This window comes from Leptodactylus fuscus, chromosome 9, assembly GCF_031893055.1.
Source record: "Leptodactylus fuscus isolate aLepFus1 chromosome 9, aLepFus1.hap2, whole genome shotgun sequence".
NCBI lineage: Eukaryota > Metazoa > Chordata > Amphibia > Anura > Leptodactylidae > Leptodactylus > Leptodactylus fuscus.
The window spans coordinates 82,448,415-82,469,767 of record NC_134273.1 but is presented as its reverse complement, the minus strand read 5'-3'; the positions used below and the strand labels follow the sequence as shown (position 1 = coordinate 82,469,767).

The 21,353-nt window shown below is 43.6% G+C and overlaps 1 protein-coding gene across 3 annotated transcripts in view; it reads left to right on the top strand.

The window, feature by feature from the left end:
- The window catches only part of PRRT3 (proline rich transmembrane protein 3), a 50,823-nt gene extending 29,526 nt beyond the window's left edge, over nucleotides 1-21,297 (top strand). For all 3 annotated transcript variants that reach the window (XM_075286981.1, XM_075286983.1, XM_075286982.1), the window contains 3 exons: nucleotides 2,745-4,228; nucleotides 5,507-5,653; nucleotides 19,199-21,297. In XM_075286981.1, coding sequence (XP_075143082.1) covers nucleotides 2,833-4,228; nucleotides 5,507-5,653; nucleotides 19,199-21,240 — 3,585 coding nt within the window. In that variant the 5' untranslated portion in view covers nucleotides 2,745-2,832 and the 3' untranslated portion in view covers nucleotides 21,241-21,297. The remainder of the gene's footprint in view (nucleotides 1-2,744; nucleotides 4,229-5,506; nucleotides 5,654-19,198) is intronic.
- Nucleotides 21,298-21,353: the final 56 nt, after the last annotated feature.

Below are 21,353 nucleotides of genomic sequence, written 5' to 3'. Positions count from 1 at the left end.
AAAAAATCTTATGGCGGTTCTGCCGGTGTTCTGGGAAGCTGCAGAGCCACTTAACCGTAAGTTCAATAAAATCCATATTGTTGTGGGCCGGCGGGGGTCATCTGCTATGTCTGGCCGGGTATCCGAATAACCAGCGCTCTATGTCTGTAACTAACAATCTCTCGTGTGCGGCCGACCTTGAGAGAGCACAGAGACCATGTCAAGGTCAAGGGTGCTTATGGCCCAGGCGATGATGTATCACTTAGTACTGTCATGTCTGCTCATTGTTGTATCTGTACATTGTATTGTGAGATGTAGCAGAGCCTGCTAAGGATACAGATAGAGCATGCATGACCACTACACCATTCAGCACCCCCTGCTCCCCTGACCAGTGAGGGTCCGAGCCGTTGAACCTCCTCTGATCATACATGGATAGGCGATAAGTTGTGATCTTGGTCCGACCCCTTAAACCTGTATACAGTATCTGCGTCTTCCCACAATCCTGTGCGCAATAACACTGCTTACGATCTGGGAGAGACACATACAGCTGATCATCCTAAGAATGTTTTTTGTTTATGGATAAAATTCCAGACCCGCAGTGAAGACTGACACCTTCACCAAGGACCTATATTTACAGCTATAGTTCCGAGCCTAAGGGTCCATGGGGGCATTAACCCACTTCCCATATGACCTCAAAGGCTCGCCATGCGACAATTGCAAATATTCTAACTATTCCAGGAGGCGTTGATCTGCTATTTTGACTTGTGTGTTTAAGGATATACATGTATTCACCATAAAATAACACATCTAGAGAATCTTTTCTTAGGAGTTTGTGTTGTGTGAATCCTCTATTATTCCTCCTGTAAATCTATGAAAAATTGACAACTGGGCAATACCATTCCTCTAAAAATTAAAGGGTGTCAGTACAATACCGGAACCAAGTGCTGGTCCTGTAAAACGCAACGTGGTGCCCCGGCTTCAAGGGGGTTCTCCACTATTGGCCTTGATCATTGGGTTCCAATCATCCCCTTTAAGAACACTACAGTCTGTTATATGACATGGGGCGGCTGATAACAGGGAACACTCGCTCATATGAGCCCCAGAATACATGGCGATCATTTCGGATGAGCGGGTCCCAGGGCCTCGTGTTTGTCTTCCCGCCTGCAGAGTATCCCTTTCCTCTAGAATGTGTATTCGTCTCGCAGCACAATTCCCAGAAATAGGAAAGGTCTTAACCATAACAGAGCTTAAGAGAGGAAATGTCGGAGGATTTCAGAGGGGCCGCAGATTAATACGAGAGGCGGACTCCGGGGACTCGAAATATTATCTCATCTCAGGATAAAAATTCAGACTGATCCCACGGAGTGATGAAACTGGAAATGGTTCTAACACATGGCGCGCCGCTCGTTCTGGACGTAATCCCAGGTATTGGGTCAGGTTTTGTTATTAAAGGGGATGTGCGCATTGAAAATCCCTTTTTACTAGGAGAGTGCTCCAGTGATAAACTAGCTGTCCTGCGGCCGGGCCCCCCAGAAATCACAACCAGGCAGCAAGTGTTCAGTTTCCCTGCAGTGCCTCTAAAGGAGAAATAAAGCATTACACTATGTCTATTAAAATCAATGAGCTATCTGTGAAATACATGGACAGGCCTGGTCCTCCAAAGAAAGAGACACTCTTTGTAGCTGTTCTCCTGTGTCTAAAAGATGGGGATAAGATAAGATAAGATAATCCTTTAATAGTCCCACCTTGGGGAAATTTCAGAGGGATGTGTTACTTGGAGATTTAAGGGGATGTGTACCTTGAAATCCTCCAACTTTGGTAGAAGGGTGCTCCAATGGTAAACTAAGGTGTCGAGCTGCTTGGACCCCCAAGAATGAGGTATGTCTTTTGGGAAGACATTGGAGTAAGTGTTCAGTTTCCCTGCAGTGCCTCCAAAGGAGAAATAAAGCATTACACTGTATCCAGTGATCTCAAGGCACTGCATATGTAATGCATGGACATTCCAGGTCCTCCAGAGAAAGAGACACTCTTTGTGGTTGCATTCTGATCTGTCTAAAAGATGGATCCTTAATGGGGAACCTCCTTAACCCGCTATAGACATATCCTTTATCCTCTGAAATGGGAATGTCTGATTATTAGGGATCTGACACCTGGAACCCCATCGATCCTAAGAAAAGGCGCCCTGGTATTCTGTGAATGAATGAAACAATGGATGCAAATGTCTGCTGCGCTCTAGTCATGTCTATAAGACCCCAACCGTAACTGTGGTTGTCTGTCTCCAGCAGTCCCATAGCAATGAATTGAGCATATTATATATAGACATATAATATATTCCTACAATAATAGACATAGGATCTGTATATGATTTACATATAGCAGTGGTACAGGGGCGGAGCTTTGGGAAGTGCACCAGGCCCCAGACCCTGAGGAGGCCTCAAAAGTTCCCGGGCCACATCAAATATACCACGATTCTATTCCATTGGGGCCCAGGAACCTCAAGTTACGTCTCTGATCTCCCAACTAGTTTCCTCAAACTATGGGAAAACTACACTTGGCTACATTTGGGCATGCTGGGAGTTGTAGTTTCGACACAACTGATACACTATAAGTCTTATACACTATAAGTCTGAAGTATTCATTTGCATAGCGAGGAATCTGCGTTTCTCACGCTTGCATGAACGTTCAAGGTCTTGGCTCACTGTTTTGTGTTGATAGTAGCTTTGCTATGAATAGCAACCCTAACTTTTTTTTTTTTCTTCTATCAGGTCTCCTGGGTGTATCTGCGGACGTGGAACCAGCCATGGTTGGACAATAGACGAATAAGATATAAGCTAAACTGCCTGGAACACAAAGATGGCCGTGTGTGTACAACTTGCCGGGTTGATATTTTTGGCCTCCTTGGCCGTCATCGAGCCTTCAACTTCTTTATTTAGTGTCGAGGTCGCTAACGGGCAACCTTATGATGAACTTACTAGAGACAATTCAATGAGGAATTTCTCTGAGGAAAATTCTAAGGAGACTTTAGAAGCCCCAAAGGTGGAGATCTCAAGTAGTCCCTCATGGACTCCGAGACATAGTCAAGATGTAGTTCTCACTAAACCTCCCGGGAGGATTTCTGGATCTTTGGTATCAACAGCTGGATTTATAACAGATGAGAGTATACCAGAAAATGTTGAAGAGATCTCAAATGAATTTCCATATAAAAATAATAAACCAACTAAGCCGAGGCAGATGCCTTCATCAGGTACTGTTGTGACAACATCTGAAGAACTTGGACGAACACACTTCAAACTCCATCAGACTACCCCCAAAGTCTCAGAAGAGGATAAAGAAAATAAGACTGGAAACAAAATTCCGTATGAAGAAGACATGACCCGTCTGAGGCCTTCTTCTCAAAGGGTAGAAGATGATTTGCAACTCAAGAACGATGTGGAAATGGAGAACGACATCAAAACGTTAACCACCGTCCGTCCAACTGTGTCCACCATAACTCTGACATCTGCAGCCATGTCCAATTCACACCTGGAAGTTGATGGACCTTATACACCAATACAAAAACTTCAGATAGACAGTGGAGATGAACAAGTGACCCAAGAACTGCTAAAAAATAGCCTTGAATCTCACAATGATCTTGGAACACCACAAGGTCCAAAAGATACAAAGGACAACTTTCTCGAAGACAATATAATCCCGAAGGTTCCCGGAGTGCAGCCTACAGAGAGATACCAAGCTGCCTTCAGGACCACGGATGGATATTTGACTCTTCAAGACACCAGGCCGGAAAGCAATGAAGTTATATCTGCTGACATTGAGTTTCCTCCTGAAGATGCTGTACTTTATCAGAAGGATGATAACATCATTTTTGAGGGGTCTCTAACCCCTGGGAACGATACGGAAGCTCAATATTTGTCTCCTTTTGCAAAGTCCAAAGAAATAGAAGATGCAGCTGTCGAAACAAGTCATATAGAACTTTCTACAGAGCCTTCTAACCAGCCCCTACCCTCAACCCCACTGCCCACGTTACCACCTTACGTTATGGAAAGTGACCTTCTTCAGGCCACTATGGAAACTGGAGAGCACATAACACTGGAGGCAAAAGCCAGAACAGAAACTGAGAGGATATTCATCGGGGGAGGTCAGGGTAACAACGTTCCCGTGTCTTCCTCGAAGAGTAGTCTAGAAGATGTGATGGCGACATCTAAACAACCTCATCAAACACCAACACCGGCCATGCAAGTGCTTGGGAAAAGTGAGTAGATATCTGGAAAAAATTATCATGGCATTTCCATGTCAGATCTTTAGAAACAATCCATCTTTAGTCTTACATTGTCTCATAGATTTACGACCTAGGAAACATGACGGTATTATTTATTGCATGCTATTATTTCCATATTATATGGTTTATTTGCATGTATTTTCATGAATGGGGCCAAGTTTCCTCTTGTTTCTGCAAACTGACATGTTAGGCATACAAAGAATGTAGAAAAAGGCACGGCGCCTGTGCCATAAAGGCCCTTAAAGGGGAAGTCCACTATAGTCACTGTATAGTACCAGATCGGTTCATCTCAACTCAGTTTGGATACCCTGTATGTTGTTTTTTGACTGCAGAGAGTCCTTGCTCCGTGTTCCTGGTTGTCCTCTATAGTGAGAACCAATCTCTTACTTGGTGTTAGGACATACGGTCTTCTAGTACCACTTTGGGTATCTTTTAGGTATTACAGACCCATGGTTAAGTTGGGTCTCTACTACAGTACTTGGACCTCTTGTGATCAACTTCAATACGTGAGGCAACTTGGGGGCAAGTATTCAGTTGTCCTACATTGCCTTGATGGAAGTGCTTAAAGGGGTTTAAAATTTTAGGATTTTATGGCCTATCCTTAGGTTAGGCCTTAAATAGAGTATCTGATCGTGAGGGAGTCACAGGAACCAAGACCAATAACAAATAAATATAGTATCTGATCGTGAGGGAGTCACAGGCACCGAAGCTAACAACACTGATTATTCAGGAACGGTGGGGGCTAGAGAAAAAATTCCAACTGTGCTGGAATCAGTGAAGGGGCCGCTGTTGAAGGATGGTGGAGGTCGTGGAAGGTCCTCTTAAGTAAGAGCATCTATTAGATGTTATATAGAAAACCCATTAAAGGGGCAGCCCATGTACCAAATCAAACTGCACCACTGCGCCACACTAGGTTGTTACTTTACTGCAATAACAAGTCCGGATTGGCGGAGAGATGTATAGCGGACATGGTCACACCGATTCAGGGCCATATATTACCCCTTGGGCCAGTCAGGCAAGGTGATGTACAAAACAATTATCAAAAATGGTGGAAAGAGAATATGTATTAGTTCTCCCCGGCAACCAATCAAGTTGCTGCTTTAATATTCCAAAAAGCTTCTGAAAAATGAGAGACTGAATCTGATTGGTTGCTATGGCCAGTCTTCATAAATAATATATATATTTCCAATAGGTCGTCTTAATCCATACATTACAGTTATAACTCACCAAAAACCTTCTGCCAACCCATAGATCCTGCAAAAGCTCCCGAAGCCGAGAGACCCTCGACACAACCCGGAAAACTGACCCCACTAACACAAAGGAACCCCATTATTGGAAGCGCACCCCCAGGGCTTGTCTTGTCCACAACATGGAGGACCGCGGACACAAAGCAGCACGGTAAGATACTCCACATTCAGAGCATCACTCCAGTATAATAATACGATACTGCGCCAGTGATCTGGAGAACTTCCTGAGAGCGCTGCACAGTCTGCTCCACTGTCTCACAGGACAACCTGCTTCCAATTAGGGATCTGATGGTAAATAGATCAAAACCATCTAAAAGTACAGAGCCGTCAGCAGGAGAATAAATGGGGAGCGAAAAATGGCTGGATACCACATTACATAATCCGGGGACATAAATAACCTCATGTGTACACGTGATAAAACAGACAGTCTAACTCCCACTATGTGGCTGAGCTGCAATACCAGAAGCAGCCTATGACTAAGAGTGGCGCTGTTTGTAGGGGAAAAAATTAAACCCTATTTCATCCATCATACAGCCCATTGTATCTGTAGATAGATAGATAGATAGATAGGAGATAGATAGATAGATAGATAGATAGATAGATAGATAGATAGATAGATCGGAGATAGATAGATAGATAGATAGATAGATAGATAGATAGGAGATAGATAGATAGATAGATAGATAGATAGATAGATAGATAGGAGATAGATAGGAGATAGATAGATAGATAGATAGATAGATAGATAGATAGATAGATAAGAGATAGATAGATAGAAGATTAGATAGATAGATAGATAGATAGATAGATAGATAGATAGGAGATGAGATGGATAGATAGATAGATAGACAGATAGATAGATAGATAGATAGATAGATAGATAGATAGATAGATCGGAGATAGATAGATAGATAGATAGATAGATAGATAGATAGGAGATAGATAGATAGATAGGAGATAGATAGATAGATAGGAGATAGATAGATAGAAGATTAGATAGATAGATAGATAGATAGATAGATAGGAGATAGATAGATAGATAGATAGATAGATAGGAGATAGATAGATAGATAGATAGATAGATAGATAGATAGATAGATCGGAGATAGATAGATAGATAGATAGATAGATAGGAGATAGATAGATAGATAGATAGATAGATAGATAGATAGATGATAGATAGATAGATAGATAGATAGATAGATAGATAGATAGATAGGAGATAGATAGATAGATAGATAGATAGATAGATAGATAGGAGATAGATAGATAGATAGATAGGAGATAGATAGATAGAAGATTAGATAGATAGATAGATAGATAGATAGATAGATAGATAGATAGGAGATAGATAGATAGGAGATAGATAGATAGATAGATAGATAGATAGATCGATAGATAGATAGGAGATAGATAGATAGATAGATAGATAGATAGATAGGAGATAGATAGATAGAAGATTAGATAGATAGATAGATAGATAGATAGATAGGAGATAGATAGATAGATAGATAGATAGATAGATAGATAGATAGGAGATAGATAGATAGATAGATAGATAGATAGATAGATAGATCGGAGATAGATAGATAGATAGATAGATAGATAGGAGATAGATAGATAGATAGATAGATAGATGATAGATAGATAGGAGATAGATAGATAGATAGATAGATAGATAGATAGATAGGAGATAGATAGATAGATAGATAGATAGATAGATAGATAGATAGATCGGAGATAGATAGATAGATAGATAGATAGATAGGAGATAGATAGATAGATAGGAGATAGATAGATAGAAGATTAGATAGATAGATAGATAGATAGATAGATAGGAGATAGATAGATAGATAGATAGATAGATAGATAGATAGATAGATAGATAGATAGGAGATAGATAGATAGATAGATAGATAGATAGATAGATCGGAGATAGATAGATAGATAGATAGATAGATAGATAGATAGGAGATAGATAGATAGATAGATAGATAGATAGATAGATGATAGATAGATAGATAGATAGATAGATAGATAGATAGGAGATAGATAGATAGATAGATAGATAGATAGGAGATAGATAGATAGATAGATAGATAGATAGATAGGAGATAGATAGATAGAAGATTAGATAGATAGATAGATAGATAGATAGATAGGAGATAGATAGATAGATAGATAGATAGATAGATAGATCGATAGATAGATAGGAGATAGATAGATAGATAGATAGGAGATAGATAGATAGAAGATTAGATAGATAGATAGATAGATAGATAGATAGATAGATAGATAGGAGATAGATAGATAGATAGATAGATAGATAGGAGATAGATAGATAGATAGATAGATAGATAGATAGATAGATCGGAGATAGATAGATAGATAGATAGATAGATAGATAGGAGATAGATAGATAGATAGATAGATAGATAGATGATAGATAGATAGGAGATAGATAGATAGATAGATAGGAGATAGATAGATAGATAGATAGATAGATAGATAGATGATAGATAGATAGAAGATTAGATAGATAGATAGATAGATAGATAGATAGGAGATAGATAGATAGATAGATAGATAGATAGATAGATAGGAGATAGATAGATAGATAGATAGATAGATAGATAGATAGATAGGAGATAGATAGATAGATAGATAGATAGATAGATAGATAGATAGATACTTTAAGAAAATCTCCAGGCGGGTCTAGTATATAAATCTGACATCACCTCATGAATTCAGTCACTAATGGTGCATGAAAGTTTGTGGCTGGAGGAATAAGACAAAGAACTGAACTCCAAGTATAAAGGTCTGAGGACTGGTTTTCATTCTGTCTGTGATGAGGGGCTGCGTACAGAAAGTGGGCCGAAGTGAGTAACAAGAAACAGATGGAAGGGGAGCGGGGCTGGATGTGAGGTGGGGGCTGTCTTATCCCTGTTATTTCTTCCTGCTGGGGGGATTGCCAGCCCTCCGCCTTGTACTCCTCAAAGTACTAATGGGTGTACATGTGCAAGGAAAGCCCATACATGACGTTACAGTGGGGTCTCCATCTCCGGACCCCCTCTTTGAGCTATTAACAGACAGCAGTTATCACTATGTAAGACTCAGACTATCCATGTGTTACATTGGAATGGCTGCGTGTAATACTACATGTCTCCTGTAGTGGCCACTGCAGGGAAAATAAACAACTGGCTGCTTACAGATCACAGCACCTGGCGATCAGTTGATCATCATTGTAGATTTTTTATTAAAGGGGTTATCTGTCATGACACAACCCCTTTAATTCATACCTGATTCTATTCTATCACCTGACCCCATTTCTGATACGGGCTCAGTCTCCCTCTTTCCTATATATGTGTCAGTAAACATCAGGTATCATGAGGTATTAGCTGCCATGTGTCTCAGTGAGGTGTCTTACAAAGTCACATTGTGGTCATCCCAGGCCGAGCCGATCCTTTAAGATGTCAGACCGTATTATAAAAAGAATCGACCTCTTCTTCCTGCGCTCCGTCCCAGATACGGCGTCTCCAGAGTGGAAACTTAGAACAGACAATCGAAAGAACACAGACTGTCACTGTTACCGTCAGACTCTCGCAGGTGTCAGTTTGTTGCGTTTCCAGAGTTTTCTTCTGTAGGAAATGAGTCAGAGTCTGGACTATGGACGGGGCCGGGCCCCCCGGGAGGGAGAACGGAGGCCCAGCTGCAGCCGAAAAGGGGGTGAAGCACACGCTCCGCTCCATGAAGATTAATAGACTGATTCCACAACCTCACCAAGAAAACCGTAGAGAGCGGCGCAGAGCAGCGAGGTGTTAGTAAATGGTCATGGCAGGGCAAGATGGAATTTTAAAGGGGTTTCCAAGATTTATTAACTGATCACCTGTCCTAATGTCTCCCCTTAAAGAGTGACACTGCCACTTTACAGGTCACGTGTTGTCACATTCACATGGCCTGATCACAGCCCAGGCTCATTCAAGTGATTGGCTCTGAGCTGCAATACCACGCACATCCACTATACAGTGTGGGGCGCTGTGCTTGGCAAGTAGTGAATAGGCCGAAGCACTAATCTGATGTTGTGGCCTCACCATACTAGAAACATCTATGACAAGACGACCCCTTTAATAAGAGCAATGGCCGCTCTGTGAATGTTTACACGATCGGGCCGATCTTCCGGCTCTATCTACACATCAGGGCGTAGAAGGTCAATGAAGTGCATGAGCGGCTGTATCTGAACCAGAGAGGCCACGTAATGTCCTGTGGTGGACTGACACGGCCTTATTATAGCGCAGGCCATGGCCGCCTCACATCTCCGCGTATGATCAGCGCTAACCTCTCCGGACAAATAAACCACAACTAATGTCTGGATTGTGACAGCGATTTCCTGACTATGAAACAGATGTCACAGGGGAGAGTAGGAGATGGCCGCAGGGTGTCCTTCATCAAACACATACGCGGCTCCCAGACCCTCATGTCATGGCAGGGCTTAGTATACGGTATACGGGACGGATATGTCTGATTTCTGCACATGACGATAAAAAAAAACTGGCGTACAGTATACGGTATTACCATTAGTCTCCATCTAAACCCCTGCCTTGCAGATGACTTCTCCATTACAGGGGGCACTTACTTAACAGTGAACATCAAACAGACCCCCCAAAAACGGGGGACATTTTTCACTGCCCATTGACCGCTGTCCTGTGAATGAAGCCTTACTACTGACCAGAATCCAACCAAAACCTGTAATGATGCCCTACCCATCTTGTACCATATAGTATAGCGGTATGTTTTATATGGTATAAGGACCTTTGGGGTCCCCCCAAGGTCCAGGGACCAGTAGCAACTCTAATCTAAATGTCTATAGTTTTTTTTATCTCTTATTCCATATGTCTCCATGTGATATTTGGGGGCCAAAGGGTTACAGTATGGACATTAGATTTGGGGAGGAGTCATATCATTTTTCCAGCTATAATACCGCCATATGCATGAACCTTATACTGGACTGATATCGGTTTTGCCGGTCATGTTTGCGATTTATCTCGACTTCCCCATGTCTATAAACAACCTCGGCTTTCTCTATAAATCAGTCCGGCTCTTCGCCGTCTCCATATGTTTATATGAATGATTTTTTGAGCGATTGCCATGACAGGAACCTGATGATGTCACGTGTAAACGGAAAACAGCTTTGTAAACCCGGCAGAGAAAAACAGAGTCACATTTGTATTATAAATCATAGGACGGAGTGAGTCTCAATCAGGTCGTTGGCGGCCCGGCTGGCTGAATTCATGATTCACTAGTTAAAGGGCCGGGCCTCATTAGGACATTGATTACAGCGCACTGTACAGTGAGGGTCAGTGCACAGGTCAGGAAACACAAGGTGGCATGAGCACAGACGTATACCTGGAGTATACAATAGGCCTCACATTATATTAGGACCTGGATATAGTCAGCATGGTGCTGGTGGACATCACGTGACTACTGTTGGCAGACCTTAGCGGTCACGTGTGTATAAACGGCAAGTGACTGTGAAGGGCTACAGGGGATATGTGATGACGAACCGGACAGCACAACTTCCAATCTGGGCTGATGGCAGGGAAAGAATGGCCAAGCTAAAAACAGTGCATTCAAAGAGTGAGGATTGTTGTTTACTTCTATATTAAACAGTTTTCTACATTTCTTCACATTTCACACAATCCATTAGACAGATAAAATTCTGTCTGTCTGCAGCTACCACTAGGGGGAGCTCCTGAATGAACCTCACTAGAGTACACGGGTGTACAGGCTCTTGTATGAGGTAAGGCAACTATGGCTTGAGGATGTCACTTCAGATAGTTGTATCTCGGACACTATTAAACTTAGAACAGTGGTTTTTGTGTCCTATGAAAGTGGAAATTCCTGTCTTTCATATGACACCAAGATGTAGTTCTGCCTCGTATTATTTCCAGAGATTCCACACATAGGACTGCAGTCTGGTGTCATATGAAAAATGGGAATTTCGTTGATCATATGACACCAAACCCACCATTCTAAGTTATATAGTGTCCGAGTGACATCCCCCTGAATTATACAAGAAACTGACTGCCCATATACAGTGAGGAGCAAGGCTAAGACTACAGAAGGTTCACAATGTGGATTTCAGCGCAGGATCTCATGAAATCTCATTTATTAATGTCACAAATGCTGCCAGAAAATCAAGAATTGTTCTGAAGTTTAGGTAGTGCCCCCTGAAAAACGTGGGCAAAAACCTGCCCGCATCCTGTGGATATGTCACACATTTTAAGGGAGGAATACCTCTTTAGGGTAAGTACAAATGGGATGTAGTCTCAGTGGGTTGCCTACATCTTTTTTGTGGCTGGTTATATAACGCTGGTCGGTGCCTGCAGGCCAAACATCTTCTCAGTGATCAGTCTCATCATCTCGTACCGTTCTCCTGCTGTTACCTACGGGGCACATAGTAGCATTCAGGCAATAATTCATTCATCCCTTGCTGTTTTTCTTATTACATAGTGTTCGTTCCAGTTGGCTCCGGGCTCCCATATCTGTGTACACGCTGTACAGTCAAAACAATGCAGCATGAATTGACAATCGCAAGGCTGAGGGCTTGGAATGTAGAAGGCAGTGGGCAGCCCGGTGGGACAAGAGCTGGAAGGCTACACAGGCTACTGAATATGGAAATCACCATAATGGCCCTACCCTAACTGCACTGCCTGCAAAGCAATGGAGCAAGTGTTAGTAGGATAGAGCAGATCAATGTAAGAACAAACCAGTGTACGAGGGCCTGTACTGAGGTGACCACACAGGGCGAGTCCTTCAGACTCCATGATAAATGCTTGGGAAATGGGCTCCCTTTCTAAGGGGTCAATTGAATTGTCCATTGTGGTCATCGCCAGATTATCTAGATATTAGGTCCAGTTATACTCATTACAGGCCTCAGGCCTTATGAGGTCATGGAGATGTCTCCTTATAGCCACCAGTATGAGGTCATGGAGGGGTCTCCTTATAGCCACCAGTATGAGGTCATAGAGGGGTCTCCTTATATCCAGCAGTATGAGGTCATGGAGATGTCTCCTTATAGCCACCAGTATGAGGTCATAGAGTGGTCTCCTTATATCCAGCAGTATGAGGTCATAGAGGGGTCTCCTTATAGCCACCAGTATGAGGTCATGGAGATTTCTCCTTATAGCCACCAGTATTAGGTCATGGAGATTTCTCCTTATAGCCACCAGTATGAGGTCATAGAGGAGTCTCCTTATAGCCACCAATATGAGGTCATAGAGAAGTCTCCTTATAGCCACCAGTATGAGGTCATAGAGATTTCTCCTTATAGCCACCAGTATGAGGTCATGGAGATGTCTCCTTATAGCCACCAGTATGAGGTCATAGAGATTTCTCCTTATAGCCACCAGTATGAGGTCATAGAGGAGTCTCCTTATAGCCACCAGTATGAGGTCATGGAGATGTCTCCTTATAGCCATCGGTATGAGGTCATGGAGGAGTCTCCTTTTAGCCACCAGTATGAGGTCATGAAGATATCTCCTTATAGCCACCAGTATGAGGTCATGGAGATGTCTCCATATAGCCACCAGTATCAGGTCATGGAGATGTCTCCTTATAGCCACCAGTATTAGGTCATAGAGGGGTCTCCTTATAGCCACCAGTATGAGGTCATAGACGGGTCTCCTTATAGCCACCAGTATGAGGTCATAGAGATGTCTCCTTATAGCCACCAGTATTAGGTCATGGAGATTTCTCCTTATAGCCACCAGTATGAGGTCATAGAGGGGTCTCCTTATAGCCACCAGTATGAGGTCATAGAAGGGTCTCCTTATAGCCACCAGTATGAGGTCATAGAAGGGTCTCCTTATAGCCACCAGTATGAGGTCATAGAAGGGTCTCCTTATAGCCACCAGTATGAGGTCATAGAAGGGTCTCCTTATAGCCACCAGTATGCGGTCATAGACGGGTCTCAGTAGCCACCAGTATGAGGTCATAGAAGGGTCTCCTTATAGCCACCAGTATGAGGTCATGGAGATGTCTCCTTATAGCCACCAGTATGAGGTCATAGAAGGGTCTCCTTATAGCCACCAGTATGAGGTCATGGAGGGGTCTCCTTATAGCCACCAGTATGAGGTCATGGAGATGTCTCCTTATAGCCACCAGTATGAGGTCATGGAGATGTCTCCTTATAGCCACCAGTATATTGCAAAGTGGAGAACTGGTCTAAACTAATTCTGTAAAGCGGTTTGCAACGTGCGGTTCTCCAACTATTGGGAAACTACATCTCCTAACAATTGGGAGTTGTAGTATCCCAACGTATCCCATCAGGTTACAAATCACTGCTGCAAAGACGTCAATGATTTTGTGTGTTATTCTGCTATGTCCTTTAATAACAATTGCATAACTTACTGGCGGAGCCATTAGGGGATCTCCAGCCAAGCTATTCTGTAGCCATTCCAGCTCAAACCGAGACTCTCAGCCTACCGATGAGAAAATCACCAGCTGCAAATGTGTCGCAACCCCACGCCGGCCTGCAATATTGATCAATGTCACATTTTGTTAGAATTTGACCACTAAAGAAACAGACTGTTCCGGTAGCCGTGGAAAGTTCTTTCTTCTCGAGTCTGGATTTTAACTTTATTGGAAACATAAGACTATTTTTTTGGAATTTTCCTGGTTAAAGTGTTTACTTTATAATTTGCTGCGTATTCGGAGTCAACCATAGATAATTGTCCATTACCGCTCTACATGGTGTAAGAAGCAAGTAGCTCCCGCTCCAGTGGACCATGCCATCCATATATTATATGCACACTTGTATACTCTCCCAAAATGTCTGGAGACTTCTGAAAAATGGGTGACCTCCCAGAATCCCGGAAGAGCTGGTAGTACCAGAGCCTGGTGGAATGAGCCCATATCTACTGGGGACATGACAAGCACATGTCATGCCCAGGTCATAAAAAAGAGCTGTGGTGATGCCAAAAATGGGTGCAACCATTCTCCCTGTTGTCCCTTCATTCAAGGGATCGATGGAGGTCCCAGAAGTCAGACCTTCATCATAAAGTGATGGCATATCGTAACAATATGCAACATGAATATGCCTTTAAAGGGGATGTCCAGGACTATTCCTCTTCTCTGGATGTTCATTTTTCACATGGTCTTGCTGCAGTTCCATTCAAGTGAATGGGGCTGAACGGTAGCATGGCCATGTGACCAAAATACGTTGGGTCACCTCCTGAGAAGACGAAGTGGAGTTTAATATCATAATCCTGGACAAGCTACAAACGTTACATCTGTCTACCTGGACGATCATTGGGTACTTTCAGTACAAGAAGAGCCCGTTGATTTCAATGTAGTTCTTCTTTTCCCCTGTGGGGGTGCTGTAGGGAAAGTGAACACCTGTTGGTGGCTTTTTCCCATCAGATTACTGCTGATCACTAGGAGTTCCAAACATAGCCTGTGATCAATCCAACGTTTAAGGATCCTTAAGACTATATAGGGTTGCAAAGAGAAGATTTTAAATCTCTTGTATACAAGCATCCTTCATACCATTATAGATCAGGGTAGATTCTTTAAAGACCTTTGCTTTTGAGACCAAGAACCGAGATAGCGAAACCCCAGCCTATGCCAATGTGTGTGGTCCTGTGTGTGGTCTTATATTATAGATTTACCTATTTACATATGGTAGACATTTGCACCAGGCTTGACGTTTGGATAAGACATATTTTCACCCGTCACCAACACCCCGATCTCTGACCCTTTTTCCCTATTTGCTTATGTTAGCTGAGGTGACAAGCGGATTGTTTTGAGGACATGAAGACCTTGTGACCACAGTACAGTTTTGGCACGTTCCCTACTCTTCCGACTCTTTAGTGCTCGAATTGTAGGCGTTGGAGCCCGGAGATCAAGGAGCGATGAGTGACTTGGCCAGGGGCTGTGAACCCACATCACTCACTTATTCCATAACACAAGACGCAATTCGTCTCTTTCTGGAAGCCTCATGCGTTGCCTCCGTAGAGACCTCGAGTCATTGTGTCAGCCCGAGCCCAGCGCAGTTTGACTCGAAGCATCTGCAAGAAGGTTTCCATCACCTCATCAAGAGCGTCGATCCTTCTACAATATAACTTTGGTCTTTCCTCTCTGCACATTATGGAAAGGTTTAGTCTACTGTAGCCCACCCAAGTCTAGAAAGAAGACAAAAACACAATCGTACATTGCCGTGCTCCCAAATGTCTCCGTCTAGAGGCTTGAGGGAAATATATTGGATCCGAAGGAATTTCATAAGGTTATTTAAGAGTTTATGTGAGCCGTGCAAAGACAAGGAGCAAGCCAAGGAGATCGCAACCAAATAGCAGAGATTACAAAGCATGTCAGCTGGTCATATGACTTCAATAGATGTCTACTAAAGCTTGTTCAGTTCCTTCCAACACCCTCAAAAACATATATTGTCGGGTTGGGTGACCACGCATGTGTCTTTAAAGGGATCCTATCATTAAAACTCAACTTTTTCTGCCTACCGTGTAGGAATAGCCTTAAGAAAGGCTATTCTTCTCCTACCTTTAGATGTCTTCTCCACGCCACCGTTCGTTATATAATCCGGTTTTCATTGATGTGCAAATGAGTTCTCTCGCAGCACTGGGGGCGGTCCTCAGCACTCAAACAGTACTGAGGCCATCCCCAGTGCTGCGAGAGAACTCTCCAGCGCCACCTCCATCTTTTTTAGGAATGGGTCTTCTTCGCGTCTTCTTCCGGCGGTGGCTTCAACCTTCTAGGCCTTGGACAGCTGACTGCGCATGCGCGCCGGCCACAAGAAAATGGCTGCTTACAATACTGTGTGAGCGGCCATTTTCTTTTGGCCAGCGGGCATGCGCAGTCGGCTTTGCCCGAAACCTAGAAATTTGAAGGCACCGCTTGAGGAAGACACGAAGAAGACCCGTTCCTGAAGAAGATGGAGGCGTTGCTGGAGAGTTGTCTCGCAGCATTGTCAGTGCTGCAACAGAACTCATTTGCATACCGAAGAAAACCGGATTATATACCGAACGGTGGCGCGGAGAAGGCATCTAAAGGTAGGAGAAGAATAGCCTTTCTTAAGGTTATTCCTACGTGGTAGGCAGAAAAAAATTGAGTTTTAATGATAGGATCCCTTTAATGAGAGAGAGGACTGAGCTAGTACCTGAGGGTAAATATCAGGGTCTCCAGCTTTGTTTTTATGTGTCCTGGGTCCAGTGCAAAACCTATGAGCTCTTAAATTTCATTGAGAGATTTTATACATGGAACCATCTTCAGATTCTGCAGATTGAGAAGCTTTTCCTGCACACAGAGCTCCACGATAACGTCACCGATCTTATTATATACCACCCAGCCCGGCCTAATCCCCATCAAATCCTGTTTTCTCTTACTGTGACCCGGAGATTGCATGTGAATGCCCCTGAATACACCAATGAGCTCATGGCTAGGCCTGTGCCCGGCCTCTTGTGTAACTCGTCCTGTGATAATCCCCACCGCTCCCTGTCATCTGCCCATCGATGAGAACCCGCCGTTATCTTTGCCTCGCTGGGTCCACAGCAAACAATATCTGACATGACATCCATTGACTGCGAATGTGGACCCCTGCGGCCATATGTTGGGTGAAGGCGCACAGAGTGGAGCTAAACGTAATATTTTTGGACAGATGTAATGTGGAGTTATTCTCCTTCACTTCTGCATGGGGACATTCAAGTAGTCACTAAATACCTTTATCACCTAGCAATAGGATAGGTAATAGACCGCGAATTAGAACCGGGTCCCAAGTCTCCGTTCTGGGGTTTGAGTGGAGCAGTGGGTCAGAAAGGGTCTGTAGGGGCAGCACTGGAGTCCTGGGTTCGAATCTCACCAGGAACAACATCTGCAAGGAGTTTGTATGTTCTCCCCGTGTTTGCGTAGATTTCCTCCCATTCTACAAAGACATACTGATAGGACAAAATAAATGTACATTGTGATCCTTATATCATATATCCCTATATGGGGCTCACGATCTACATTAAGAAAAAGAAAGGGTGCTACTCAATTTCCCCAGAATCCCAACGTTATGTGTAGGGGGCAGCTGGGGAGGCCAGAACTCTTGTTCCATTGTCGAGGTGACATCATCATTACCGTGTATGCCTTAGACAATAGAAACCCTACAAAAGCCCATCACACGTCTGTGTCCATTAAACTGTCAGGAGCTGTCTATGACAATGACATTGTTTATATATTATTGGATTATCCCGTACGCCGCACACCGTCTCATGGTGAAGGCCTATCTGAGAAGTGGGGCACGATACGCCATGTGGATTAATCATCCCCATAGCATAACATAGGATGAAGTCAGATCTCACATAAAATACAGGCCCGGCCCTATGAATACAGCTCATTGTACTCCGCGCACGACGATGACTATAAGGCCCAGGAATGCAGACGTCCCCGTACATTATACCGTCCCCATACATTATACCGTCTGTCAGTGATTAGAGCTGCAGGAATATACCAAGTCTTGTCATTTATCACAAACATCAAAAAAAACGTTTCTTGTAAGAGAAGTTTTATCCATTTATCATGAGGTCCGCATGTAATAAATCCACTGTATAATGTATGGATAGAAGAAGAGACCAGGCCTGCGGGATGAGGAAGACTAGTATACTGGCGCTGGGTCACTTACTACAGTCCTTAAAGGGGTTGTCCAGGATAACTCGTTTCTTGCACGAAGCCCAGGGAAGATGAAAAAAAACATACTCACCTCTCCCCGATGTCTCCCACCGAGGTCCGGCCACAGGTGATGCCCCTACTTGGCCTCAGCGGTCACATGCCGCCACCGGGACTTCTGCCAAAATAAGAGAAGGTGAGTATGTTTTGTTTTTTTTTTTTTACTTTTCCCCATCCTCCGTGCAAAAAATTAGTTATGCAGGACAACCCCTTTAGAGGTTTACGTGAAAAAAGATCTGCTCTTTACTAGAAATGGAGCCAATCTTGTCTTTCAGTAAATACATTCCTGGCGGTTCTGGGTGTTCCTCTGTTATTCTTCCAATCTTATAATACCTGCTGTAGTATCTAAGCTGAGCATACGCTATATTACTCATTATGCAATGTTATTGTATTTCATTATGCAAATTGGTCCTCAGTCCCAAAAAAATATAGAAGTATCTCTACTGCCACCTATTGGAAAGGGTACGTCATAAAATATGGTTAGCTGGTCAGAGGTAGGTTTGAGACGATCTTGAGATTTCAGGATCGATTTTAAAATCCGATTTCCGATCATTTTCCAGCCGATCCCGATCGCTCAACCCTAGTCAATGCTTCTCTATGGGAAAAGTCACTATTAGGGTTGAGCTGATCTTGAGATTTCAAAATCTGATTTCCGATCATTTTCCAGCCGATCGCGATCTGATCTTTTCCGATCCCGATCGCTCGACCCTAGTCAGAGTCATTTGTTTCATTCCAGATTCCATCTCTCCCAGCCAACCATTACTCTCTTCGGCACTAGAGGTCAGAGACCAGGTTCACACGAGTTGGGTTTGCCACACAGCTCTGCCTTCCTATTTATGGCCACTCATGATGGGACACACCTTTGGTATCTATGGAGACACGTCCAAGGATGGAACTCTCCAAAAACAAATACAAAAAAAGTTATTTCCCTTTGTTACCTCTTGTTCTACATTAACCTTCTTAATGTCTTTTCTTTCAGACCCAGTTCCGGACACGACACGTTCACAAGTGACTGCTCCGTCTAAAGTGTCCCCAAATGGAACCAGAAAGAATGGACGCCGGGGAGAAATAAGAGTCACAACTCAGAGAGCCCTTCATCGTCCTCAGCTCATCGATGTCCCAACCAACTACCCTTCCAAAAAACCAACCTTAGACACTTCAATGTGCTCCAAGAACAGCGGCACATGTGAATTTCTTGGAGCCAACAAAACACTTCTAAAATGGGATGACCTACAACGTACCCTAAGCTTTGCCTGGGATATGCACGTTTATGGGACCAGCGCCCTCTTCTTGTTGTTATCAGTAATTGCACTCGTCAACCTTATTGGATCTCCCATTCTTCGAGTTTCCTATCTTCCTTATGTCATTTTGGCCAATGCTCTGTTGTTCGTCATCGGAGTCCTACGTGGTGTGTACTTTCTTCTCGATCCCTATGGTACAAAGATGAAGATTACACAACCTATCGCCCTTGTACTATACAACATCACTTTCCCACTAATGCTAACTGCATTTGCCACTTTGGTACTGTTGGTCCTGAAGATCGCCCGTCTTCAAGTGTTACCTCCAAAGTTCCAGAGCCTTGCCTTGCTTGCTGTCATAGCCGTCATCCATTTCATCGTCCTCCTTAGTGCTGATCTCCTAACTCACCTTCTGAATCCTTCCGTAAACATGGTCTTACAGATCCTCTCCATTTCATGGGGGATTTTTCTAATGGTTGGCAATTTTGTAGCCTACTACCAGCTAAGAAAGAGTAGCAAAGAGATCGTAAATGAAACGCAACGAGTATCTCCGACGGGTGAAGAGATCATGGTGGTCCATACGCAAGGAAGGAGCATCAAGTGCATGTTCACATCATCCAGAGTATTATTAGTAGGCAGTATTTTTGGACTTTTGTGCTGCGCTTTGCAGGTATACGCCATTTTGTGGCTGTACGGATTACTCGGCAAGAAGAATGAGTTTTCCTGGTCCTGGTGGTTTCTTCAGTTCTGGTTTCGAATCTTCGAATTGGCTCTTTGCTTCTCCATGATCTTTGTAGCGTCCCACAGCTTCTGCCTCCAGTGCAGTAGTAATGATCATACCTGCTGGTCCAAAATCATCAGCTACTTCTGCACCTACAAGAAAAGTGATGTTCCAGAGTATCCAAACAACTGCTACGACTGGACCAACACCATTCAAGACAGGATGGTCAACAATAACATCAGCAAGAGCCTTATCCGCAACCAAGCCGAGAACGTTCCTCTAAGAATCCTCAAGGAAAACAACGAGACAAAATGTAGCGCTACCGTCGGAATCAATAGTCAGTCGTCGTCTCCTCTCTTCAAACCCAAGCCTGAATCTATTTTTGGGCCAAAAGCACACAACGTGACCATGGGACGCTCTTACACCAGTATTTGTTTCGAGAAGGAGTCAATGCTCTCGCTTGCCGATCTGGAGTTCCGTCCACCTTCCCCTATCAATCTGAGCAGAAGCATTGATGAGGCATTGTTTCGGGAACATCTGGTAAGAGACAGCATATTTCTAGACTCCAGTCTTCAGTATCCAAGTTACCTGACCAGGCAAGATTCTTGTTCGTCCTTGAAGGAATCTTCCGCTTTGAACCAGACAGTAGACCCTCTCATTTCGGCCGACTTGAAAATGAGAAGGTGCAGCAACCCCGAATACACGTACAGCATGGCCAAGTGTAGCTCAACAACGGAGGTTGACACTCCAAGTGAAAGCCTCCAGCAAAGCAAAGAACTTCCTCGTGATCTTACCACCGATGCAGTGGTGTCCATGAGCTCCATGGACAGCGTTTCCAAAGGGTCGATCAAAATTAGTTGGAATCCTTGGCGTCATGGGCGATCTTCTATCGAAAGCCTTCCCCATGAAGATGCGCCCACCGCCCAACTTCTAAAGCAAGGATCCCAACCCAGCATCATGTCCAAGATCAGCGAGCACGAGAAAAGTTTGGGAAGGAGACTGATCGAAAGAAGTCAGACCATAGACTCCCACAGTATTGCCAGCGAGACCATCGAACTGTGAGCCGGTGCTTCAGCCATGGACTTGTCGTAAAAGGGAAAGGTGCCTGATTTTTTTTTTTTTTTTAATAAAAAGGAAGAACATTTATACAAAAAGGAGACACCGTGACCTCTAGC